The 27,077-nt window shown below is 43.2% G+C and overlaps 1 protein-coding gene across 1 annotated transcript in view; it reads right to left on the minus strand.

The window, feature by feature from the left end:
- The window catches only part of LOC139398823 (calmodulin-binding transcription activator 1-like), a 48,736-nt gene extending 22,845 nt beyond the window's left edge, over window positions 1–25,891 (minus strand). Inside the window, exons 1-5 of the mRNA XM_071144601.1 lie at window positions 25,775–25,891; window positions 21,202–21,269; window positions 9,360–9,495; window positions 6,668–6,739; window positions 4,594–4,747 (exon numbers count right to left, since the gene is read on the minus strand). Of these exons, the coding sequence (XP_071000702.1) occupies window positions 4,594–4,747; window positions 6,668–6,739; window positions 9,360–9,495; window positions 21,202–21,269; window positions 25,775–25,891 (547 nt within the window). The remainder of the gene's footprint in view (window positions 1–4,593; window positions 4,748–6,667; window positions 6,740–9,359; window positions 9,496–21,201; window positions 21,270–25,774) is intronic.
- Window positions 25,892–27,077: the final 1,186 nt, after the last annotated feature.

The raw sequence follows: 27,077 nt of genomic DNA on the forward strand, positions 1-27,077 counted from the left end.
ATTGTGTGGTGCATCATCAGTTTTCCTCTTGTCATGTCATTGCAGACCTTAGAGAGCTATTTATTTACAACCTGTCAGAAATGTCCAGATCAACTAGCCCATGTAAGCTACATTTTTTTAGCTATTTATTTACAACCTGTCAGAAATGTCCAGATCAACTAGCCCATGTAAGCTACCTTCTTTTAGCTATTTATTTACAACCTGTCAGAAATGTCCAGATCAACTAGCCCATGTAAGCTACTTTTTTTTTTTTTGCTATTTAGCTTTTAGCGTTCTTTTGCCTATAGATTTTATTGTAATGTTTGAGTCCCTCAAATATCACATTAATACACATCCGTAGTTTTAAAATGGCAAAATGTTCTCTCCACCAACAAGAGGGGTATGAACAGTTTGTGTCACAAACAGTGCCCATAGAAATAAACATGGATTGCGCTCGGGGGGGGGGGGGGGACCTCTCACTCAACATCTATAGCCTATTATAGCTTATTATTGAACAACCTACAGCACCCGATGTCACAGGAAGGCCAAAAAGGTCATCAAGGACAACAACCACTTGAGCCACTGCCTGTTCACCCCGCTATCATCCAGAAGGCGAGGTCAGTACAGGTGCATCAAAGCGGGGACAGAGACTGAAAAACAGCTTCTATCTCAAGGCCATCAGACTGTTAAACAGCCATCAGTTGCACCTTAGAGGCTTCTGCCCTATATACTGTACATAGACTTGAAATCACTGGCCACTTTAATAATGGAACACTAGTCACTTTAATAATGTTTACATATTTTGCATTACTCATCTTATATGTATATAGTGTATTCTATTCTATTCTAATGTATTTTAGTCTAGGCCACTCCGACATTGCTCGTCCAAATATCTATATATTCTTAATTCCATTCCTTTACTGAAAATGTGTGTGTATTGTTGTGAAATTGTTAGATATTACTTGTTAGATATTACTGAACTGTTGGAGCTAGAAACACAAACATTTCGCTACAACTGCAATAATCTTTTATTTATTTAACCTTTATTTAACTAGGCAAGTCAGTTATTAACAAATTCTTATATACAATGGCAGCCTACCAAAAGGCAAAAGGCCGGGAACGAGGGCTGGGATAAAAAAATAAATTATAATAATAAATTATATATATAGTATATATGACAAAACACACATCACGACAAGAGACAACACAACACTACATAAAGAGAGACCTAAGACAACAACATAGCATGGCAGCAACACATGACAACACAGCATGGTAGAAACACAACATGACAACAACATGGTAGCAACACAACATGGTAGCAGCACAAAACATGGCACAAACATTATTAGGCACAGACTACAGCACAAAGGGCAAGAAGGTAGAGACAACAATACATCACGCAAAGCAGTCACAACTGTCAGTAAGAGTGTCCATGATTGAGTCTTTGAATGAAGAGATGGAGATAAAATGTCCAGTTTGAGTGTTTGTTGCAACTCGTTCCAGTCGCTAGCTGCAGCGAACTGAAAAGAGGATGTGTGTGCTTTGGGGACCTTTAACAGAATGTGACTGGCAGAACGGTGTTGTATGTGGAGGATGAGGGCTGCAGTAGATATCTCAGATAGGGGGGAGTGAGGCCTAAGAGGGTTTTATAAATAAGCATCAACCAGTGGGTATCGCGATGGGTATACGAAGATGACCAGTGTACAGGGGAGTATAGAGTGCAGTGATGTGTCCTATAAGGAGCATTGGTGGTAAATCTGATGGCCGAATGTTACAGAATATCTAGCCGCTCGAGAGCACTCTTACCTGCCAATCTATAAATTATGTCTCCGTAATCTAGCATGGGTAGGATGGACATCTGAATCAGGGTTAGTTTGGCAGCTGGGATGAAAGAGGAGCGATTACGATAGAGGAAACCAAGTCTAGATTGAACTTTAGCTTGCAACTTTGATATGTGCTGAGAGAAGGACAGTGTACCATCTAACCATACTTCCAAGTAACTGTATGAGGTGACTACCTCAAGCTCTAAACCCTCAGAGGTAGTAATCACACCTGTGGGGAGAGGGGCATTATTCTTACCAAACCACATGACCTTTGTTTTGGAGGTGTTCAGAACAAGGTTAAGGGTAGAGAAAACTTGTTGGACACTAAGAAAGCTTTGATCATTTCACACAAAATCCGGGGTGGGGCCAGCTGAGTGTAAGACTGAATCATCTGCATGTAAATGGAAGAGAGAGCGTTCTACTGCCTGAGCTATGTTTTTGATGTAAATTGCGAAGAGCGTGGGGGCTAGGATTGAGCCTTGGGATACTCCCTTGGTGACAGGCAGTGGCCGAGACAGCAGATGTTCTGACTTCATACACTGCACTCTTTGAGAGAGGTAGAGAGCAGAAATCAGTGAAGCAGATATCAGAGCACAAGTCAGAATTGGGGCTAGCAACAGTAGATGGGCTAGGGTGTACATGCACATTTCCAGATATCATCAACAGTAATACAATCAATAATATCTGATAAACATGTGTATGTGACCAATAAAATTTGATTTGATGTTCCCCAATGCTGGAAAAGGGGCCTGAGCGGAAAAGTTTGGTGACCCTTGCTAGACGAAGAGCTAAATGAGATACAGTGTGAGGGTGCCACCATGTGTTGAAAGTGTGAACTACACACTGAATTGATGTACACCAGGGGGTGTCAGACTCATTTTGTCCTGGGGCTAGGGGGACACATTTTCTCTCTTTCTTGAGGTCTGGAGGGCTGCAATGCAAATTGGGTATATTGCCTTGCCGTCAAAAGACACAAAAACACAATGGACATGTTTACATTTACGTCCATTATCATTTCATTTCAGGACTCAAAGGCCAGCATTGCCTGAACAGAAAGGATTTATTAAGCAGATGTTGACTTATCAACTGTATGCAAGTATTCTCTGTTTTGATCTTGCCAACTCCCAGTGTCACACCTCTGAGAAGCTGAGGTGTTGTTGTCTTTACAGGTCTGTAGTCCTACCTGATTGTAGGTTAACTTTACAGTAATACTATTGTGACCAACAGTTCAGATTTTGAATCCAAACAACTCAGATGTTGTAAAAGGGTATAAGATTTATTGTCTTTCTTTTTTTCCCCTGACTTTCTGTGGTGAGATATAAACTGTATTTCTTTCTCTCTCCCTCTCCCATCAGCTATGGGCCAAGGCACAAGCCATGGTTTCCTTGTCTCTCTCTCTCTCCCTCTGTGATCATGCTTAGAATAATTCCTTGTCTCTCTCTCTCGCTCCCTCTGTGATCATGCTTAGAATAATGCCTTGAAATGCTTTCTAGTTTAAGTTTATGCCTTGTAAATGTAATAATTCATTTTTCAAAGTAATTAAATACACTTGTATTTAGAATTCCATTCTCAGATATTTGTGAATTTGGTTATTTTTAACATTTTATTTAACCTTTATTTAACTATGCAAGTCAGTTAAGAACAAATTCTTATTTACAATGACGGCCTACCAAAAGGCCTCCTGCAAATAGGATTGCCTATTACTGTAACTCAACTGTAGTCTAATGCATATTGCTATTCATCTTATGGAGTCAGATAAACATTTTAATAGGCTAATAGCTTAGTCTTATTACGATTCGCATGTGAGGTATATATGATATGCATATAGGATAAATATTACCACACAACACAGACACATTAGAAACGGACTGACACTGAAATCCAAGGCTGTTGGGTGCATAAATGCAACTCACACATCTCAACACAGACAGTGCTGGTCCCAGAGAGAGCAATCCTCTGGGTTTGTAACAAACTAGAACTCTCTCTAACTCACACTCACTCATGAATAATGCATGCTGGGTATTTTGAACAGATGCTCCTCGCCCCCTTGTGTCTCCCCCCTGTGTCGGAGGACAGACGGTACACACACACACACACACACACACACACACACACACACACACACACACACACACACACACACACACACACACAGAGTTTTGTACAGCTAACCTTGTGGCGACATACAATTCAGTCCCATTCAAAATCCAATTTTCCTTAACCCCTAAACCTAACCCATACCCTTACACTAAACCTAAACTGAAAACCTAACTCTAGCTCCTCACCTTAAAACTATACATAAACCTAATTCTCACCCTAACCTTAAATCCCACAGAAATAGCATTTGACCTTGTGGGGACTAACAAAATGTCCCCAGTTGTTCAAATTTTTGTTAGTTTACTATTCTTGTGGGGACTTCTGGTATAAACAAACACACACACACACACACACACACACACACACACACACACGCAATGCCTCTGCCTGCAGTCTCTTTTATTGCCACTGAGGGGCAGTGTGGTTCCGTTAAAGTCAAACTGACTCAGAAGAGAGAGGAACAGTAGATTTGGATGGAGATTTGGAACTAGACTCACAGCTCTCATATAACCATGACAACTCATGTGCTAAATAATTTAATGACATAAAATATAAAATAAGTTATCAGGGTTTATTCAATTGGATATAGAAAGATATGTGCTTTGTAGAATAGACTTGGCTTCCTTATGAGTGCAAGGTGAGGAGATGAAGTTTTAAAGGGGCTAGAGGTCAGGGGTTAAATGTGACTCACACATGGGTTTGAGCTGTCCAATGAGCTCCTCCTTGCTCCACTTGGCCCACTCCTTCCTGTCTGTGTTGATGGAGCAGAGGACAGGCCCACACGGCTTCCCACTGTCGTCCACCGCTGGAACGTTCAGGTAGTGTACCAACACTATGTCTGGGTTCTACACAGAGAGGGAAGAGATTTATAAAATAAACCTTCATTGGGGGAGAGAGGGGGGATGGAGGGAGAAAGAACTAGAGAGGGTGGGAATGAGAGTGTTAAACAAATCAAAATATATTTTATATTTGAGATTCTTCAAAGTAGCCACCCTTTGCCTTGATTACAGCTTTTCACACTCTTGGCATTTTCTCAACCAGCTTCATCACCTGGAATGCTTTCAATTAACAGGTCTGTCTTGTTAAAAGTTAAGTTGTGGAATTTCTTTCCTTCTTAATGTGCTTGAGCTAATCAGCTGTGTTGTGACAAGGTATGGGTGGTATACAGAAGATAGCCCTATTTGGTAAAATACCATATTATGGCAAGAACAGCACATGAAGGTCAGTCAATCTGGAACATTTCAAGATTTTGCAAGTGCAGTCGCAAAAAGCAAACTTTTAACTGGGTTATTTCATAGTTTTTATGTTTTCACTATTATTCTACAATGTAGATGAGATGGTCCTAGGAGAAGGTGGGAGAGAGGGAGCGAGGGAAAAGGAAAGTAGAGGATAAAGAGGTCAGGCATTGAGTGTCAGAGGAGAGATTCTCACCTGCCATTTCAAAGTTTGAACAGCTAAAGCCCCCTCAACCCTGCTGTGTGTGTATGTGAGTGGTTGTGTGTGTTTTCAACCCTCATTCGCTACAGGTCCCTCATCTCTGGCTCCAGGAGTGTATGAAAGATTCAGCACACACAGGTATGGTTCCTACCCTGCTGGGTGAGAGGGAGTGTGCGTGTGTGGGGATGAGTATGTATGTGTGTGCGTGTACAAGCATGGTTAAAGACCCATCATGTTGCCTGTCCTCAGTTTGACTATGGCCCTCTGACCATCTTTAACTTGAGCAGAGGAGTGAGATGAGTGAGTGGAGTGAGAGGAGTGAGATGAGGGAGTGGAGTGAGAGGAGTGAGATGAGGGAGTGAGATGAGGGAGAGGAGTGAAATGAGGGAGTGAGATGAGTGAGATGAGGGAGATGAGGGAGTGAGATGAGGGAGAGGAGTGACATGAGAGGAGGGAGATGAGTGAGATGAGGGAGTGAGATGAGGGAGTGGAGTGACATGAGAGGAGGAAGAAGAGTGAGATGAGGGAGTGAGATGAGGGAGTGGAGTGAGATGAGTGAGATGAGGGAGTGAGATGAGTGAGATGAAGGAGTGAGATGAGTGAGATGAGGGAGAGGAGTGACATGAGAGGAGGGAGAGGAGTGAGATGAGGGAGAGGAGTGAGGTGAGAGGAAGAGGGTGAAGAGTGAGAGGAGGGAGAGGAGTGAGATGAGGGAGAGGAGTGAGAGGAGGGGAGGAGGGAGAGGAGGGAGATGAGGGGAGGAGGGAGAGGAGTGAGAGGAGTGAGTGTGTTCCAATGTCATTGTGACTGAGGCCGTATTTCTGTCCCTCATATGAGCAGCAGAGTGAAGCAAACATTAATAACACACCTCATACACAGGGGAGAGCAGGGTCCGTGTATGTGTGTGTGTGTGTGTGTGTTTCCTTGAAAAGCCAGGCAGGGAGTACACCACATACAGAGAAGTGTGTCTACTTTTCCAGCCCAGTGGAGTCTGGCTAGGTCAGAGTCAGATATACAAATAGATAGAGATGACAACACCAACCAGGCACATTCTGGGAGTTCAACTTTGTTGACATTGCAGTTACTAATTCAATACAAGCATAAGATCTGGGTACCATGTTGCTGCCTCTGGGGATTCCTTTTCCACTCACCCATCCATTCATGATGTGTACAGTCGACTCCTGATAAGTGCACATTGGATCAGTGTCAGACATTACTTTCACTTGCCCCTAGTGTCAGCAAGCTCCAGTTCAGTGCATGCGTTCACAACAGTAATAGAGGTTATAATGAGTCAAATGTATTGTGGTTGTATGGTGGGAGGGGCTTACCTGGAGCAGCCAATAGCATCTGCGATGAAAGGTAGGGATGATGGAGGAGTGGACATAACAGCCATACAGACACTGAGAGAGAGAGAGAGGACATGGTAAGAGTTAAACACAAACACGCACACACTCACACACACACACACACACACACACACACACACACACACACACACACACACACACACACACACACACACACACACACACACACACACACACACACACACACACACACACACACTTTTTGGGGACCAACAATTGATTCCCATTCAAAATCCTATGTCCCCTAACCCTGAACCTAACCCTTACCTTAACCTTAAACCCTAATTCTAACCCTAACCCCTAAATATAAAATAGCCCTTTTCCAAGTGTGGACCTGCAAAATGTCCTCACTTCCCTTAAACCAATTTTTGTTGGTTTACTATTCTTGTGAATACTTCCGGTTCTCACAAGTATAACTTGTACACACACACACACAAACACACACACACACACACACACACACACACAGTCATGTTCGGCTGTACCTATCTGCCATGACAGTGCATCATGTTCAAAAGGTGTGGAGGATGAAGATTTTAACAAAGCCTGCAATGTACAATCCTACTAGCAGAGGATGATGTCACACAATCAGAGAGAGAAAGAGGGAGAAAGGAGAAAGAGAGGGATGAGGCATGATAGTGGTGACGACCTTGATGGTTACCCCCCTTTTCTCTCTTCCTCTCTCTTCTCTCTGTAGCCAAAGGCAGAGTGCATTTCCATAAATTTCCATTCTGTATGAGGGTCTATCTACCCCACAGGCTTGTTTCTCTTCTTCATCATCCCTCTTTCTTCTCTCTTTTTTTCTCAATCCCTCTCTGTCCCTTTATCCCTTCCTCCCTCTCTCTTGGTCATTCCCTCTCTTTTTATGTCTGTCACACTCCTCACTCGCCGCTTGCGTACTATTTCTGCTGAATAATCAATTACAGAGCTGTAGCATGTGACTCACACATATACATGGGCACACACGCACACACACACACACCATTGCCTTGAGACTCGATCGATACTCCTCTCTGTTCCTGTCGAAGGAGGCATTGACATCATCTTTGGCCTGAAGCCAAACACACACTTATCCTACAGAGAGGGTGTGTGTGTGTGTGTGTGTGTGTGTGTGTGTGTGTGTGTGTGTGTGTGTGTGTGTGTGTGTGTGTGTGTGTGTGTATTGGTAACATAAGAAACAGCTAGGGGAGGATGTTAGAGACTGATTCACAAACGGAGAGAGAGGGAGAGCAGGAGCGAGAGCTCAATCCAGTCAATCCATCCCACGCTCTTCCCTTTTTCCATCTCATTAACCTTTTTTCTTATTTTCACCTCACATCCCTTCATCTCTCCTCCCTCTCTTTCCCTTGCCCTCCAATTCCTCTACTTTGAGTTTTGTATGGCCTTCCTTAGTGGTCTTCCATCTATAGTGCCTTCAGAAAGTATTCACACCTCTTGACTTTTTCCACATTTTGTTGTGTTACAGCCTGAATTTAAAACAGATTTGCATATCTGATTAAAATCTGTTCTTTTTCCTGCAGTTTAAACAGCCAAAAAACACATGGAATCAGATATTTCAAGCCACATTTCAAACCATCTTCGTAGGTGGTCTGAAGTCAGATATAAATCTGATTCCTGGCCATGTGACCTGTGGCGTGAATTCATGGATGCCAAGGGAAGTCAGGCTTCCCCCAAAAAATGGATAAATGGAAACATTTTAAAACATAAAATAATGTATTTTTTGTCTCTCTGTGTTTCTTAAATGTCCTTCAATTTTCAAGAGGCTGAATGATGCTGTCTGGTCCAAACGAGTATGACATTGTTGCTGCCCGTAGCATTGAAGGCAAGGGAAGCCAACGAGCATCCTACCTCCCTTGACAAAAAATGTTTAAAAAAATAGCTAATCAGCGTTGAGTTAAACTGAGCAAGCTCAACTGTGAATGGTCCTGGTGCACCAAAAACAAGTGTCAAGAGAAGCCAGTTTGGATTTGGTGTCACTCCTATCAAATCCCATGTGTTGTTGTCCTCCGGTGACTAGCCAGCTAGCTAAAATTAGCCCTATCCTAAATTAGCCATGGATGGAGATTTCAACTTGTGGTTTTACTTAATTCTCCATACTGGCCAATGATTATAATGACGATTCTGATCAACCATTAATTCATACATTGTTGTGCCCCTGGCCTGAGAGGATGGAAGTTCAATAAGTAGCTAGTAGAAGGCTAATGTTAACTTGCTAACGTTGCCCATTAATGGAAGTTAGGCTAGCGAGCAATCATTTTAGCCAGGTAGCCTAGGACAACAAAACAAGTATGTACTTCATGACAGAGTGATAGACCATTTTGTCAACATGAAAGAGAGGAGGAGGTCATTGGCCCTTCTCTACAAGTAGGGTGATCAACATATTTTTCTACGTGCACGAACACGCACGCAAGGCTTTAGAGACTCGCAATTGTAATCACTACCAAAGGTGATTCTAACATGTATTCACTCAGGGGTGTCAATACTTATGTAAATTATATATTTCTGTTTTACATTTTCAATAAATTAGCAAACATTTTTAAAAGCATATTTACTGTCATTATGGGGTACTGTGTGTAGATGGGAGAGAAAAGGTCAAGGGGTATGGATACTCTCTGAGGGCACTGCATATGTATGAGTGCATGTGTGTGCCCACCTCCACTCCCTGTACTTTGAGCTTCATGTGGTCTTCTCTGGTGGTCTTCCCATCTTTCCTCTTCTTCCAGCAGTAGCCATCCTTCCTGTACTTTACCTTCTTCCTGTTGTACAGGATCATCGAGCCATTCTGAGGTCTTGGAGAGGAAGAGAGAGAGGAGAGAGGGAGAGAGGGAGGAAGGGAGAGGGAGAAAGAGGGGGAGAGGAAAGGGAGAGAAGGAGAGATATCAATAACACATTCATTACTCTGTAGATCACTCTCATATTACTGTTAGTGTTTCTATGGTGATTGGATGATTGGATGATTGGATGATAGAAGTAGGATACAGTCTGTTGCTACCCAGAGTGCATCACACCTGCATTTACAGTATCTCTCTCAACCATCATAACCATCTCAAAACAAGCAAAGCAATTAACTGACCAATAACAGTGTCATGACGTTGGCCTGGGGGTAGGTTTATGACAGTCATAAATACCTCTTTCCCCCTTTTTCCTCTCTCTACCCTACTGATGTTACATTTGCAAAACCCTTTGGTTAACATTGAGATTCTGGGAAAATCAGAAGGTGGGGGAAAATGAACTATATTCTGGTAATCCGACCAATATGCGGTGGTACATAACTTCTTAAGGTATAGGAGGCAGCATTTTCACTTTTGGATAAATAGCGTGCCCAATTTCAAATTTCTGCTACTCATGCCAAAAATATAAGATATGCATATTATGAGTAGATTTGGATAGAAAACACTCTGAAGTTTCTAAAACTGTTTCTAAAATCATGTCTGTGAGTATAACAGAACTTATGTAGCAGGCAAAACCCCAAGGACTAACTTTTTTTTTTTAGGTCGCTGTCTGTTCACTGAATTCTCATTGGGAAACGATATTTCTTAGGAACTTGTTTTCAGTTCCTACCGCTTCCACTGGATGTCACCAGTCTTTAGAATTTTAGGTTATTCATTTGTGCAATGAAGAAGTACGGCCATCTAATTTGCAAATAAAATCATTAAAAATCCTACAATGTGATTTTCTGGATTTTTTTTCTCATTTTGTCTGTCATAGTTGAAGTGAACCTATGATGAAAATTACAGGCCTCTCTCATCTCTTTAAGTGGAAGAACTTGCACAATTGGTAGCTGACTAAATACTTTTTTTGCCCCACTGTAGGTATTTAGTAAATACATAATTAAATCCAATTTTGTATTGCTGGTTCAACTTGTTAGCCAGGGTTTGTGCAGATAACCAATCATTTACAACTTTCAGATGAGACTGAATTAAGATGACGATTAATATTGACTGCTATTGATGTAAAATATGACTAGGTCTTTAAGAGTTTATTCGGAAGATAACAGCTCCATAAATATTATTTGATGCCCGACACTCTAGTTAATTACATTTACACGATTAGCTCAATCAGGTAATATTAATTACAGAGAAATTATTTTATAGAATAGCATGTCATATCACTTAATCCGGCATAGCCAAAGACACTACATAATTGGTGCCCCCTATGAGGAATCTAAAATAGAATGAGGCTTTCATTTTGATTCAGCCTGTATAAAATTGAAAAACAGATGACATAATATACCAAGTTATTGTACACGTTTTTTTAGTGTTAAAGACAAGCATTATTGAGTGTGTGTGTGTGCTGAAGATTCCCCGTCTCCGTGTTGTTCGCTGACGTAGTCAGTGGGTAACGTAAGCGAATAGATTTCTGTATGAGGGCCGAGAAAGCTAATTATAGAAATCTGAGAAATAGAGCATTTGGCCAAACGCAGGGCTATTTCTGCCTGGCGCATTTCAGACGTGGGTAGGCTCGGTCATTATTAATTTGTCGAGCGAGGACAAAGAGCCGGCCGATTGAAATTCAGGAGATATAAGCTTGACCAGCGATATGTATCTCTGTCTCCCTTGCGAGTTGACCAAGGCGCAAAGGAGGGTTTAGCTTGCATGCTAAAGCTAACAAGGGAAAATAGCCATTTTGTTTTCTTGTGCTACGTTGAAATCCCTCCGCCTTGCGGAACGGAAGTCCCGACCTGGGTAGTTCCGTTTGATTTCAACGTGTGAAATCATTGACCGCTGACGTGTGCCCAGGATATTCGTTCATGAAGAATTATTCAGGTCACACTCAAGTCATTACTTATGATATCCAGACGGATATCAATGTCTTATCCAATTGAACTAATAAGTGTAAATCTGGCAATTTACATTCTGAAATAGATATTTTAAATAATATCCAAATGGATGAGTTTTCTAAACAAGACATTGATAACTTTTTCCAAACTAACCTAGATGAAGCAACTTCTCAGGTTAATTAAAGTTGAATTCCCAAATAGCCTATACAGGTCTGATTTATCATTAAATTGATCAATCAGTAAAATTGTTTTTTTGCAAAACCATTCAGTAACCCAGTACTGACAGAAGCCCCGCCCCAGCGGGAATCCCATGTGGCTTCGGTCTTAGGGAGAAGTGTACCACAGTGTTGAATGTTCCCAACATTTGATCTACTGTTTACACTTATGATATCCAATCAATGGAGATTGTATGGATTATCGTCTCATTCAATTCCAATTAATTCCAAACCCAAACTTTGAAAGAAAATAGGAAAAATGCTCCTCTAAATTTTTCTAATAATGTGCAAGCTATCAAAGGAGGTGGTCACCACTCCTCCGCTAATTAGTGAACCTCCACCCATAAAAGGATTGATCTCTGACCTCAGCAGCGATACCAACCCTAATTAGCAAAAAAACAGCCAAAATTGCGAACGCTCTCCAAAACCAACCATCAAACACAGGCTTTGTGACGGTTCTCCCCACTTTGCACTGATGTATCGCCATAAAAATGTGGCATCGGTCCAATACCACAGTGCACAGCTGAAGCACGTGCCAGACATGGCTAACATGAGGGGACAGGTGGAGAGAACTGAGCAACTATTGACAAAAGCAGGAAATGAAAACAATCTGCTAGTCGAGGAACTGCGTTTGAAATCTGAACAATTAAAAGTAATTGCAAATACTTATGACGATGAACGAGCACAAACTCTTCAACAAAATCGTTGTCTCCAGGAACAACTCGATTTAGACAAAACTAAATACGATGTAGTCCACTTCAAACTAGATAAATCTGTTGAGTTATCTACAAACAGGAGCGCGCAATTTGATAACATGCAGGCAGTTTTGTTGAATGTTACTCAGAGTAACACGGTTCTACTCAAAATGCTGCAGACCAAAGACAATCAATTGATGAACACAATGACAAAGTTGGATGACAAATCAGAAAAACTCATTGAAGTCGCTGACCAAATGAATGATGAGAGAATTCAGGTGATGAAGATGGAAATCTTGATTTCTAAGCAAGAGGAAGAAATCTCATCACTGAATCTCTCGCTCTGTACTCAAGACCTCTATCTGCAAACCATGACAGATAAGTTTGAGATCGAAAGGAGCAAGTGCGACACTCACGAGTCCAAAATCAATACTCTAAGCGCTCAAGTGGACTCTGCAATGCAGCAGAATACCATCCTTAGGTACCATCTGGAGGAAGTCCAGAATGGTCACGCTCTACAGCGTGACTATCCATCCAAGCAACCGGAGCCCGGTACTCAAAGGAGTGAAGACAATAGGTTTCAGACATTGCCTTCATCATGTGTCCCTCAGTCTTCTCCTCTTGGCCATTCGGCACTGAGTAATATGGCGCCTCTTGGCCAACAAAGCCAAAGCTTGGCTGCTCTTCTTGGCCTTTCGGGCCCACTTTCCCCACAGGATGAAGCCAACCCTCTCCACCCGCTTGACGCGGAATACCTTGACAAACTCGTCAAGAATTTCCCCACCTTTGACCCCGTTCCAGGTCAGCCAAACGATACTGAGACGTTCCTAGCTGACATAGAGGACGCATTGAATGGCTACCCGAACGCTACGGGTTCTGACAGGGTTTACCTGTAGAAGCGAACGTCGAATGGACACGTGACAAGGTTAATTCGCCTACAACAGCAACACGTGCTAAATGACTACACTAAACTTGCCACAGCTTTGAAATTAGAATTCAGTGGTTCTGCAACTCGCAAACACGATAGCTCACTGGCTAACATGGTCAAACAACCTCAGAACGAACACCCACAAGCTTACTATCATAGGCTTCGTTCAGCTTACTTTGGCCTACTCACTGAAACAGGTATGGAAGACCTGTTACCATTTAAACAAATGTTCCTGTCGAACATGTATCCTACCATTACCTACTTGGGCCCTGCAGCCCACGTTGGCTTGCCTATCTTACAACCCAGAGAGCTTGCAAGCACAGCTTTTGAGGCATCAAAAGCTCGCAATGCTAAGAGCCCTGACCACTCGGCTTTAAAGTTTGACCAGGAGCACTCACTCCAGTCAGAGGGTGCATTATCAGGTATTGGAGCGTTAAGAGATGACGCACAACAACAGTTTCTACCACGAAACCATGATTCCAATAACCTCCACAGTCAAAATAAATGTAAAGTAAGTCACCATCAAAACGACTACCGCTACAATCGACCTGTTCAATACGTTCCTGCACCCAACCCACACAAAGTGTCAGAGCACAAGGGTAACAAAGGGTTGAAGGATGATCAAAACGTAGACCAATGTTCTCCAGAAGTTCCACTACGTGAAGAACTAAAGCAAGAAACATTTGAGAAAAGTGTAAAAGATAAGTCACAAGGACTAGACAGGGAATTACTGGACACCAGATCCGCAGGAATTAACACCCATAGCAAGGATGTTAAAATTCAAATCTCTCCCGCTCTCACTCGAGACCCTATCCAGGGCCCACTTGATCAAGAAACAAGCCCACGGGCTTTGTCTATAGACTCTGATGCAAAGGTTGCGAAGAAAAATGTCAAACGCTTCGTTAAAGGCAAGCCCACTCAAATTCGGAAAAGTCGATCTGCTTCCACCTTGAACAGAATTGACACATCACGTCGCTGCGAACGACCACTCCACTTTGTGGGGAATATGTCCACTAAACATGAATCGAAACGCCCATACCGGGGAACAGTCCTGGAGGACTGCTTAACTTGTCATGCGCTAATTGATTCGGGTGCAACAATATCACTCATCTCTCAAACATTGTTTGATGATCTAGAAAGGGCTTTGAAGCCAACTAAACATCGGTTAAAAGTGGAACGATGCGACACTACACTTCGAGGGGTCACTCAGACTACCTCGCATCTCACATTGAGAGTCATGCTGAAACTACACTTCAAGGACATATCGCTCATCCACCCTGTGTATGTTACCAGCCTCGAAACTGTACCCCTGCTACTTGGAGCAGACTTGATGGATCGGTTACTCCCATTGATGGATTGGAAAACCAACCAGGTATGGTCACAGGCTACAGTGCCTTCTCCACCGACCACACTGTCTTCCCCTAATGCTAGCAGCAATGCAGTCATTCACGATGGGTATCTGTCAAAAGCACCCCTTGGGGAAAATATGTTTATAAACCTCTTGGGGCAGAATCCGATCCTAGGAGATATTACGATATCTCGACACATTCCATCAGCCAATCTGATTGACCATTCTTGTCATGATTTCGAGCCAGCTGTCTATGTGAATGAGCAACTTCCCTCCTCCTTGCAGTCGTGCAATACGGTAGTTGAGATGAACTTCTCTTGCCCTTCGGACACTTCCGCAAACACTGCGGCCGTCTCAGCAAGAAAAACATCGATACGCAGAGTAAACGCTGCTTCCGATGACACAGCTTACGCTTTGTGGGGGACTGTCAACCCTTACAATGACACTAATGGCGTCAGTCCAGCAACTGACCCGATGACTCCCACTGGTGAAACACTTTGCCATATCACAGACCGATATCCTTGTCTCAGTTCGCAGGTACTGAAGAGGTTGCCACACGCGGACGCGGTGGTGACTGACAGACCTCGACAGCCACTGAGGGTGTTGAAGCACAAACACCAGGAGATTTGGTTGAAAGGTTACAGCCACTCTCATAATAACGTGGCCACTGACAACTCGTACATAGGGTCCGAACTTCTAGTTTGCGCCTCGGATACCAACACCACCCGCTGGTGGGGGGATCCCGAGACAAGGGGGGGAATAGTAGCCCAGACCCATGATGAGCCTTATCGAGGCCGGTGGGGGGGTCGGGATTACGGACAACACCGTACGAGGCCGCCAGAGCATAAATCAAATCTAGTTGTAATCTAGTTGTAGAACAGTGAGGAGCAGACAGGCCCCTGGATGGGGATTATCTTAAAACACATCTAAGATAGTACTGAGGTGTACCACACTGGTCGTAAAGGAAGTCCAGTAGACTTGTCCACCTCCAAAACAAATGGCAACAATAATCATTCTTGCCATGTGTAGTAGTCACTCCAAGACAACTAGTAAAATGCTCTAATCATGTATTACTGTAGGATAACATTTCAGAATAAATCGGTAGGACAACTGGAACCCTTGAGTACCAGTACCAATATCACAGTCAGTCCAGCAACACTCAGTAAGAGGATTAGTAACCTCACAAGTTAAATTGCTATTGATAATAGCAACATAGGAGTCACTCAGATGGTTAACACACGCCACTAATAAATAGAACCCTCTGTTCAGGAGAAATGTTATTAGAACTTGTGAATCACGATCACACCACGTACGACTGGTCTAATACTTAGAGTACTTCCGTCATGAGGTTAGCTCCTCCGTGGATAACATAGCTATGAAGTATACTTCTTCATACCTACCGCCACTACAATAGTGGAAGACAGTGACTGGTAGTAAAACCACTACAGACTCTCTCGACACCAATTCTGACTGACCTCCAGGCATTGACCTGAAAATTACCTGACTACGTCAGACTCATTCTGAACAAGTTGTAATCTGCCAGGATACTTGGTTTCCTTCCCTTGACATGCATGCTTGCGTAAGCATAAACGCACATGCACAACAGAACATCCCATTAGGATTTATGCTAGGATCACTTAAGGGTTGAGCAAAATACCAGCCTTAGTAAAGTTGAACATTTATTTTGAGGCCTTTAACTCTACAGCTATAGCACTCACCAGTTTTCTTCCCAGAAGTCCATAGGTCACCCCTGTAGACTGCCCAAAACTAGTGCCTTACAGCTGTAGACTTATCATATAGTTATCAACTTAGGATAGTACCCTAAGCAACACCCCGCAAATTAGGAAAGCCCTAGATATGACATTAGACAATGCCAGGATAGGGTCATTTTGCCAAGACCATGGATGTAGATAGAATACAGTCCAATTAGATGATTAAGGGGGCATAACTATATTTTGTTTTGTTTATGCTTTCATTAATTTTGTTTCATTTTCTTCGGCTCGTAGAAAGTGATAGAGCCATAAACAACTTCCCCATACAACCATCAGTTAGTGCCACAACGGTGCTCATTTGGGAGGAAATGTAATGATATATTTCATGAGTGTGTGTGCGTTGTTAACATCTGCCTAAGTTACTGCCCAGATCTTCCAGTCTGGACGACCAGACGACGGGTCCGGAACGGCGATCCCAATCCGGACATCCTCTGCCCAGCCATGGAGCGGACTTCTTCATTTGCAGACCTCCTACCCGGGTCGACCACACCAGAGGGGGGACTGCAACGATGGTCCACAACCAGGACAACCCACTGTCATTTTTATGTTGGTTTGCAACATGCAGGTTAATCGCAAGATTGAACCCAACATGGGGAGACTGTCATGACGTTGGCCTGGGGGTAGGTTTATGACAGTCATAAAAACCTCTTCCCCCTTTTCCTCTCTCTACCCTACTGATGCAAAACCCTTGGTTAACATAGAGATTCTGGGAACATAAGAAGGTGGGGAGAAATTAACTATATTCTGGTAATCCGACCAATTGAACATATGCGGTGGTACTCAATGAATATGATGTCAGTTCGGTTGTCATCTGAGACATTCTCATCAATGATAAGATGACCTAAACTCTACAGTGGAAAGTATACACATCAGAGTTATCGAATTCACATGGAATTGTTGTTCAATTTAAATGTTTGAATATAAAATTATTCGTGATGGGATGAAATGTGATTTTAGCTTCTAAAATATGACATTTTGGTTTTCAAAAGGACTCTGCTCAATCAGTGGCCCGCCCCTGTGAAGGGACATGGGCTATAAAACTTTTCAAACACGTCCTCCTCTCCCTTCCTATATAAAGCCTTGACGACAATATAACCTTCTGTTCCGAGGACGTGAGGCTGACGGTCTGATGTCAGAATGGTTCAGATAATAACTACAGAACGAAGCCAACATCAGCGTGAGCTTTGGTTGCGAATGGTATGAACTTTGAACTCTTATTCACTACAGATGTGATACCTCCTAGCCGTTGAGTTAGCAACAGCCGCTGCAAACGAGGGTTAGGAAGGAACAGACAGAGTATCCCGTCTACCACACAACGACGTTACTAGAACGTATTCAATTTACCAGCAGAGACATTCTTCAAAGGACGAAGGACTCGGTTGGGCAACACAGCCTTCCATCTACCACCAACCTACCGAAGCGTTGCTTAGAGTAAATAATTATTGCATTTTAGTTTTCCAAATGGGAGGTTAATTTAGAATGCATAAGATACTGTATTTACGATAGCACAGCTTCGCCCTTTGTTCCTCAGTCTTCCCGCTCTTTCACTCAAACCCAGCCCCTTTTCTTTTGTGTAACAAGCTGTCATATCTGTTCCGCCCACTAGGGACGTTTTCCTTTATGACGTAATTTGTAATCAAGTTATGATTTAATTATGTGTATGTGTAATTCTGTGTGATTAGTTAGGTATTTAGTAAATAAATAATGAAACCCAATTTTGTATTTCTGGTTCAACTTGTTAGCCAGGGTTCGTGCAGATAACCAAGAATTTACAACTTTCAGATGAGACTGAATTAAGATGACGATTAATATTGACTGCTATTGATGTAAAATATGACTAGGTCTTTAAGAGTTTATTCGGAAGATAATAGCTCTATAAATATTATTTTGTGGTGCCCGACTCTCTAGTTAATTACATTTACATGATTAGCTCAATCAGGTAATATTAATTACGGAGAAATTATTTTATAGAATAGCATGTCATATCACTTAATCCGGCATAGCCAAAGACATGACAACAGTGACAGGTTATTTTTGGACAAAAGATATTCTTGAATTAACAGAAATGCACACTGCTCACCGCTGATTGTGTGGTTCTACAAATGTGGTTCTATCAATCTTTCAGTCATTTCAGCCCTCTGTGTATGATGCACACGCACACACGCACACACACACACGCTAACATATTAGCTCACAAACACACACGTTAATATTTTAGCAGGGTGCTTTAGCTGCACCTCGGGAAAACTGTTTACTCAGCTACTATTCCTCCAACCTGTGAAGACACACACACACTGCTGTTGTACACACAAACACACACACGCTGTACACACAGAGGGCAGATCTCCTCCTGAGTGTACTATGAGCTCAATGTCATCCCTGGAGCTCCTCAATCAATCACCACATTACAGAAACAGTGGGACCAGTGTGTGTGTGTGTGTGTGTGTGTGTGTGTGTGTGTGTGTGTGTGTGTGTGTGTGTGTGTGTGTGTGTGTGTGTGTGTGTGTGTGTGTGTGTGTGTGTGTGTGTGTGTGTGTGTGTGTGTGTGAGAGACCGAGCGAGAGAGAGAGAGAGAGTGTGTAAGGTGGAGGATTTGCTGCCTTATCTCCTAACAACAGAGACAGAACAAGCATTTCAACAATCAATAAACCCCACACACACAAACCCCTTTTCTCCTCCCCTCCCCTCCCCTTGTCTTTCATTCTCTCCTATCTCCTCCCCTCCCCTTGTCTTTCATTCTCTCCTATCTCCTCTCCTCACATTCTTTCTTTTCCTCTTTACTCCTCTTCTCTCCTCTCGTTTATTCCTCTCCTCTCTTTTTGTTCATTTTTCACTAAAAGTACATGACCAGAGATTATGGTAATTAAATTTATGCACACTCAGTGAAATTGAATGTACTTTGAGCTTATTTTCTTTGCCACCTTAAATGTGTTGTGTTTCAGTGTGTTTCTCAGTAGAGTACAGTAGCCCTCTGATCAAAGCTTAGTTTAGTCTCTGTGTCTCGCGGCTGCTGTGACTCATCCCGCCGCGGTTAACTCTAATTATGTTACAGAGATGATATAAAGATGAGGGATCTGATTCAACCACACACACGCACGCACGCACGCACGCACACACACACACACACACACACACACACACACACACACACACACACACACACACACACACACCCTCGGATTCAACCAGACTTTACATATACTATTGATTCAAGTGCCAAGCTGTTTGGGATATAAAAAGCATTTCCTGAGTTTGTGAGTGCTAGAGGAAGAGAAGGCTTTGCAACCTCCGCTTGCTGAAGTTCCCCTGGTTCTGTGTGTATTGTATTGTCGAGGATCCCCTGGTTCTGTGTGTATCGTCGTTATTGCAAAAGAGAATGTGCAGTCAAGAACTTTCCCGGATGTGTGTCCTCTGTGTGTCCTCTGTGCGTCCTTGAACTAGGTGCTCTGCTCACCCTTGACAAAACTCTTGAGCGGTTGTATCCCATGGGGTGAATGAACAAGTGAGGGAGGGCGTGAGTGAGGGGGGGGGGGGTTGAGTGTATGATAAAGGGAAAGAGTGATAAAGAAAGGGAAGGATGGAGAGAGAGATATAGAGAGAGAAAGGCGTGGAGGAGTGTTAAGGTTTAAAACAGTCATTAGCTGGAGTTGATGAGGTATGTTGGAATGGGAGGAGTGTGAAGGTGACTGACTGCTGGTGGAGAGCCAGTTGTTTCCACTTATCAAGACAGAGCATTGAGAACAGCTATAACACACCTGCTATAACCCTGATATCAGCCTGCTGGGCCTGATATAAGACTGTTATAAAGCTGATATGGGCCTGATATAAGACTGTTATAAAGCTGATATGAACCTGCTATAAAATGGTTATAAATTGGCTATACGAGTATGTTATAGTTCACCAAAGCCCCAGCCCACACCAGTGGGATTAGCTGTAATCTACCATAATCTGGCTCCATTTCTTTGTGGTTCTGAATTGAGTGGATTTAATGTGACTGACTGTCTACAGCTGCCATCCATCAGACTGCTAGGCCTGCGAGTGTCATAACCAATTACCATACTTCTAAGCAGCTGGCTGGAGGCTAAACTCCAGTCAGATGTTAACTAGATTCAAATGTAGCCTAGTGTGACAGTCGCCGCAATCCCAGATCGACCCTTAGCTAATGCCCACTAGGCCTAGGTATATGATTGAATTGATAAACACTATATGGTAATAGCTCCCACCTCAACCTCTGATGGAAGTTGATCAATTGAACTTACACCGAACCAATGCCTTCAAGATCTACACAATTGTCTTGGGGTTTAGGTCTATGGGGAATAGGATATGGCTTTATCGCTCTCTCTTTAGATCTCTCTCTCTTAAACTTCTGTTTTTCTTACAGGCTGGAATGTTCATGTACTGCAGGGTCTTGACCCGATAAAGGGAATTTTAAAATTCAAAATCTTTCTCTCCCTCTGTCTCTCTCTCCCGCTCTCTCTCCCTATAACTAATTTGCAGTTATGCTTATACATATTCAATTTCAGATGTGAAATCCTGCTAACCTCTCTCTTAAACACACACGTCCCCCATAAAACCTGAATTATACATCACTTATCATCATACATTTACATTCATTAATGCAACATTTATAGCTGACTAGGTTTTCATCATTTTACATTGACATTTTTAGATAGTAAAGGTACTGTGTAAGTTCTACATGTGTTACCATAAATTATTGTGTGTGCGTGTCTGCGTGTGCACGTGTGTGTGTGTCTCACCTGGTCTTGGGTGATGTCGTCAGCCATTCTTCATGTTTCTCAAATGTGATCAGATACGCTGCAATCTCCTGGAGAGAGGGAGAGAAATTAGAGACCTTACAGTGTTTGTGCGTGTGTGAGGATGTTTCTAGATGACCTGCTGATGACCACTGCCAGACTGTCACTCTCTTATCGCCATAGCGACACTCAGGAGCCCTTGCCACTGAGCAGCCAGTCAGGAGAGAGATTAGAAACACCATCTGGAGAAACAACCAATCAGACACTCTTGATTGACCCAGGTCACCCTCCACTGCGGACAAAAAAGCTCAGAGCACACATACGCACACATACACACACACACACTCACTCACTCACTCTGCAGGTAAGAAGGTGTAGAGAGATAAGAGCTGTGTGCGTGTGTGTGTGCACTGAGAGCAGAAAAGTTCACTCTGAAAGTTTCTGTGTAGATAACATATAGAGCCCAAGCTACACTCATCAGCTATCCTGAGCTCAAGAAGCTCTCACAGTCTCACTGCAGAATTAGACGTTTATTCACGTTTCTCCAAACTTAACATTTTGAAGTTACTCCAAACATCACATTTAGAAGGTTAAGAGTTTATGTTTTGGATAGGGTTCAAACATTAAGCTTAGGCACTTATTCCAAATGGTTTAAGGTAAGGGTTCATGTTCGGGATAGGGTTAAAACCCCAAAATTAAAACAAGTGTCCACCACTAGTATCGAACACACCCTCATCCACAACACCCTAGCCAAACCCAAGCCTACTTGATGGTAATAGCGCTCACCGTTGCCCCTAGTGGCCAGTTTAAGGCATTTCCCGACATCCTCAGGACAGATAGACGTCCAATTTCAAAATCACTCACAGCGATCTGTACCCTGCAGTACCTTTCTAACCATCTCGCTCTCTCTCTGTTTCTCATCCACCCTTCCCCTATTTCTGTTTCCTCCTCTTCCACTCAAAGTTTAAACTATGACAGTGAGAGTGACCTGAAACACCTAAATCTGCTGTGTGACAATGAGAAGATGATGGTACACGCACACACTGTCACGTTTGTCGTAAGGATTATCGGACCAAGGTGCAGCATGATATGGTTTCCACATGTTTATTAACTGAAACGCACAAAAACAATAAAGAATGAACGTGAAGACAATGGAGTGCTCACAGGCAACTACACATAAACAAGATCCCACCAAACACATTGAGGAAATGGTTGCCTAAATATGATCCCCAATCAGAGACAACGATCAACAGCTGCCTCTGATTGGGAACCATACCAGGCCAACATAGCAATAGATAACCTAGATTACCCACCCTAGTCACACCCCGATCTAACAAAATAGAGAATAAGAAGGCTCTCTATGGTCAGGGCATGACACACTCACACAAAATCACTTTAACTCCTTTGAAACCTGTAACCATTCCCTTTCTTCTGTGCAATCTTCAGCTCTTACTTTCTCCTTTCTTTGTGAAATGCAAATTGTCAATCAGCTGTTTGAAATGTACTATGAAGAAGTGCACGAACACACACACACAGAGATACAGGAGAAGAAGGTACCATAGCTGCAGAGAAGGCACTTAGTATGATTGCTTTTCCTTCTGTGTGTGTGTGTGTGTGTATGTGTGTGTGTGTGTGTGCGTGCGTGCGTGTATGTGTGTGTGTAAGCGTCTGTGCTTCTGACCCTGTTGAGCATGAATCGTGGGCAGTTTTGTTAAATCCAGCCAATGATGTATAGACTGGTTGGTTGTTAAGCAACAAAACCAACGCATGCGCAACTATGGGGCAAAACAGAAGGTGTTGGCTTAGATAGTTTACATGTTGTCAACAATGTTTCCTCTCCAATGTGTATTGAACACTTTAATATATTTGCACAATGAGCAGTTGTTGTCTCGCAAAAAACATCTTTACAGGTGTTGATTAGCTAGATAGTATTCTTCCCCCATATTATTAGCATAGACGTGGGGGCGGCAGGGTAGCCTAGTGGTTAGAGCGTTGGACTAGTAACCGGAAGGTTGCAAGTTCAAACCCCCGAGCTGACAAGGTACAAATCTGTCATTCTGCCCCTGAACAGACTGTTCCTAGGCCTTCATTGAAAATAAGAATTTCTTCTTAACTAGTTAAATAAAGGTACATTTTTTTTAAAGACATGAAATCAGTCAAAAGACCTCAGCGTCTTGTCATCATTGCTAGCTACAAAAAGCCTTCTGCCCCATTGAAGTGCGTAGATGGTTTTCGTGCATTGACGTTTTCAGTGCATTCGGAAAGTATTCAGACCCCTTGACTTTTAAAAATGTTGTTACATTACAATTCTAAAATTGATTAAATAAACACAAATCCTCATCAATCTACACAATACCTCATAAAGACAAAGCGAAAACAGGTTTTAAAATTGTTTGCAAAAAAAAACAAAAAACAGAAATACCTTATTTACATAGGTGTTCAGACCCTTTGCTGTGAGACTTGAAATTGAGCTCAGCTGCATCCTGTTTCCATTGATCATCCTTGAGATGTTTCTACAACTTGATTGGAAAGGCACACACCTGTCTATATACAGTTGAAATCGGAAGTTTACATACACTTAGGTTGGAGTCATTAAAACCCGTTTTTCAACCACTCCACAAATTTCTTGTTAACAAACTATAGGTTTGGCAAGTCGGTTAGGACATCTACTTTGTGCATGACAAGTCATTTTTCCAACATTTGTTTACAGACATTTTATTTCACTTATAATTCACTGTATCAATATTTCAGTGTGTCAGAAGTGGCACGTTCTGACCCTAGTTCCTTTATTTTGTCTTTGTATTAGTATGGTCAGGGCGTGAGTTGGGGTGGGCAGTCTATGTTAATTTTTCTAGGTTGTGTTTATGTGTTTGGCCTGGTATGGTTCTCAATCAGAGGCAGGTGTCGTTCGTTGTCTCTGATTGAGAATCATACTTGGGTAGCCTTTTCCCACCTGTGTTTTGTGGGTGATTGTTTTCTGTTTTGTGTATGTCACCAGACAGGACTATTTCGTTTCGTGTCATTCTCTTTGTTATTTTTGTTTTAGTGTTCTGAGTTTAATAAATATCATCATGAACACGTACGACGCTGCACATTGGTCCTCCGATCCTTCATACTCCTCAGACGAGGATGACGAACGTTACAAGAAGTGTACATACACTAAGTTGACTGTGCCTTTAAACAGCTTGGAAAATTCTAGAAAATTAGGAAATGGCTTTAGAAGCTTCTGATAGGCTAATTGACATCATTTGAGTTAACTTCAAACTCAGTGCTTCTTTGCTTGACATCATGGGAATATCAAAAGAAATAAGCCAAAACCTCAGAAAAAAACCTCCACAAGTCTGGTTCATCCTTGGGAGCAATTTCCAAATGCCTGAAGGTACCACATTAATCTGTAGAAACAAAAGCACGTAAGTACAAACACCATGGGACCATGCAGCCATCATACCGCTCAGGAAGGAGACGCGTTCTGTCTCCTAGAGATGAACGTACTTTGGTGCGAAAAGTACAAATCAATCCCAGAACAACAGCAAAGGACCTTGTGAAGATGCTGGAGGAAACCGATACAAATGTATCTATACCCACAGTAAAAGGAGTCCTGTATCGACATAACCTGAAAGGCCGCTCAGCAAGGAAGAAACCACTGCTGCAAAACCGCCATAAAGAAATCCAGACTACGGTTTGCAACTGCACATGGGGACAAAGATCGTACTTTTTGGAGAAATGTCATCTGGTCCGATGAAACAAAAATAGAACTGTTTGGCCATAATGACCATCGTTATGTTTGGAGGAAAAAGGGGGATGCTTGCAAGCCGAAGAACACCATCCCAAAACCGCGACTCGTCAGTGAAGAGCAGTTTTTACCAGTACTGTCTGGTCCAGCGGTGGGTTTGTGCCCATAGGCGACATTGTTGCCGGTGATGTCTGGTGAGGACCTGCCTTATAACAGGCCTACAAGCCCTCAGTCCAGCCTCTCTCAGCCTATTGCGGACAGTCTGAGCACTGATGGCGGGATTGTGCATTCCTGGTGTTGTTGTTGCCATCCTGTACCTGTCCCGCAGGTGTGATGTTTGGATGTACAAATCCTGTGCAGGTGTTGTTACACGTGGTCTGCCACTGCAAGGACGATCAGCTGTCCATCCTGGCTCCCTGTAGCGCTGTTTTAGGCGTCTCACAGTACGGACATTTCAATTTATTGCCCTGGCCACATCTGCAGTCCTCATGCCTCCTTTCAGCATGCCTAAGGCACGTTCACGCAGATGAGCAAGGACCTTGGGCATCTTTCTTTTGGTGTTTTTCAGAGCCAGTAGAAAGGCCTCTTTAGTGACCTGTGACCTCAATTGCCTACCATCTGTAAGCTGTTAGTGTTTTAATGACCGTTCCACAGGTGCATGTTCATTAATTGTTTATGGTTCATTGAACAAGAATGGGAAACAGTGTTTAAACCCTTTACAATGAAGATCTGTGTAGTTATTTTGATTTCTTTTTAATTGTATTTTTTTTTACCTCTGTTTCTCCCCAATTTCGTGGTATCCAACTGGTAGTAGTTACAGTCTGGTCTCATCGCTGCAACTACCATACGGACTCGGGAGAGGCGAAGGTTGAGAGCCATGCGTCCTCTGAAACACAACCCAACCAAGCCACACTGTTCCTTGACACAATTCCCATCCGACCCGGAAGCCAGCCACACCATTGTGTCAGAGGAAACAGAAATGGAAAAATGTGTCCCTGAACAAAGGGGGGGTTCAAAATTAAAAGTAACAGTCAGTATCTGGTGTGGCCACCAGCTGCATTAAGTACTGCAGTGCATCTCATCCTCATGGACTGCACAGGATTTGCCAGTTCTTGCTGTGAGATGTTACCCCAGTCTTCCACCAAGGCATCTGCAAGTTCCCGGACATTTCTGGGGGAATGGCCCTAGCCCTCACCCTACGATCCAACAGGTCCCAGACGTGCTCAATGGGATTGAGATCCGGGCTCTTCGCTGGCCATGGCAGAACACTGACATTCCTGTCTTGCAGGAAATCACGCACAGAACGAGCAGTATGCCTGGTGGCATTGTCATGCTGGAGGGTCATGTCAGGATGAGCCTGCAGAAAGGTTACCACATGAGGGAGGAGGATGTCTTCTCTGTAACGCACAGCGTTGAGATTGCCTGCAATGACAACAAGCTCAGTCCAATGATGCTGTGACACACCGCTCAGGACCATGACGGACCCTCCAACTCCAAATCGATCCCACTCCAGAGTACAGCCCTCGGTGTAACGCTCATTCCTTCGACGATAAATGCGTATCCGACCATCACCCCTGGTGAGACAAAACCGCGACTCGTCAGTGTAGAGCACTTTTTGCCAGTCCTGTCTGGTCCAGCGGTGGGTTTGTGCCCACAGGTGACATTGTTGCCGGTGATGTCTGGTGAGGACCTGCCTTATAACAGACCTACAAGCCCTTAGTCCAGCCTCTCTCAGCCTATTGCGGACAGTCTGAACACTGATGGAGGGATTGTGCGTTCCTGGTGTAACTCGGGCGGTTGTTGTTGCCATCCTGTACCTGTCCCGCAGGTGTGATGTTTGGACGTACCGGTCCTGTGCAGGTGTTGTTACACGTGGTCTGCCACTGCAAGGACGATCAGCTGCTCCGTCCTGGCTCCCTGTAGCGCTGTTTTAGGCGTCTCACAGTACGGACATTTCAATTTATTGCCCTGGCCACATCTGCAGTCCTCATGCCTCCTTTCAGCATGCCTAATGCACGTTCACGCAGATGAGCAAGGACCTTGGGCATCTTTCTTTTGGTGTTTTTCAGAGCCAGTAGAAAGGCCTCTTTAGTGACCTGTGCCTATCCTCAATTGCCTACCATCTGTAAGCTGTTAGTGTTTTAAT

The sequence above is a fragment of the Oncorhynchus clarkii genome, unplaced genomic scaffold, assembly GCF_045791955.1.
Source record: "Oncorhynchus clarkii lewisi isolate Uvic-CL-2024 unplaced genomic scaffold, UVic_Ocla_1.0 unplaced_contig_9750_pilon_pilon, whole genome shotgun sequence".
In the NCBI taxonomy this organism is placed as follows: domain Eukaryota; kingdom Metazoa; phylum Chordata; class Actinopteri; order Salmoniformes; family Salmonidae; genus Oncorhynchus; species Oncorhynchus clarkii.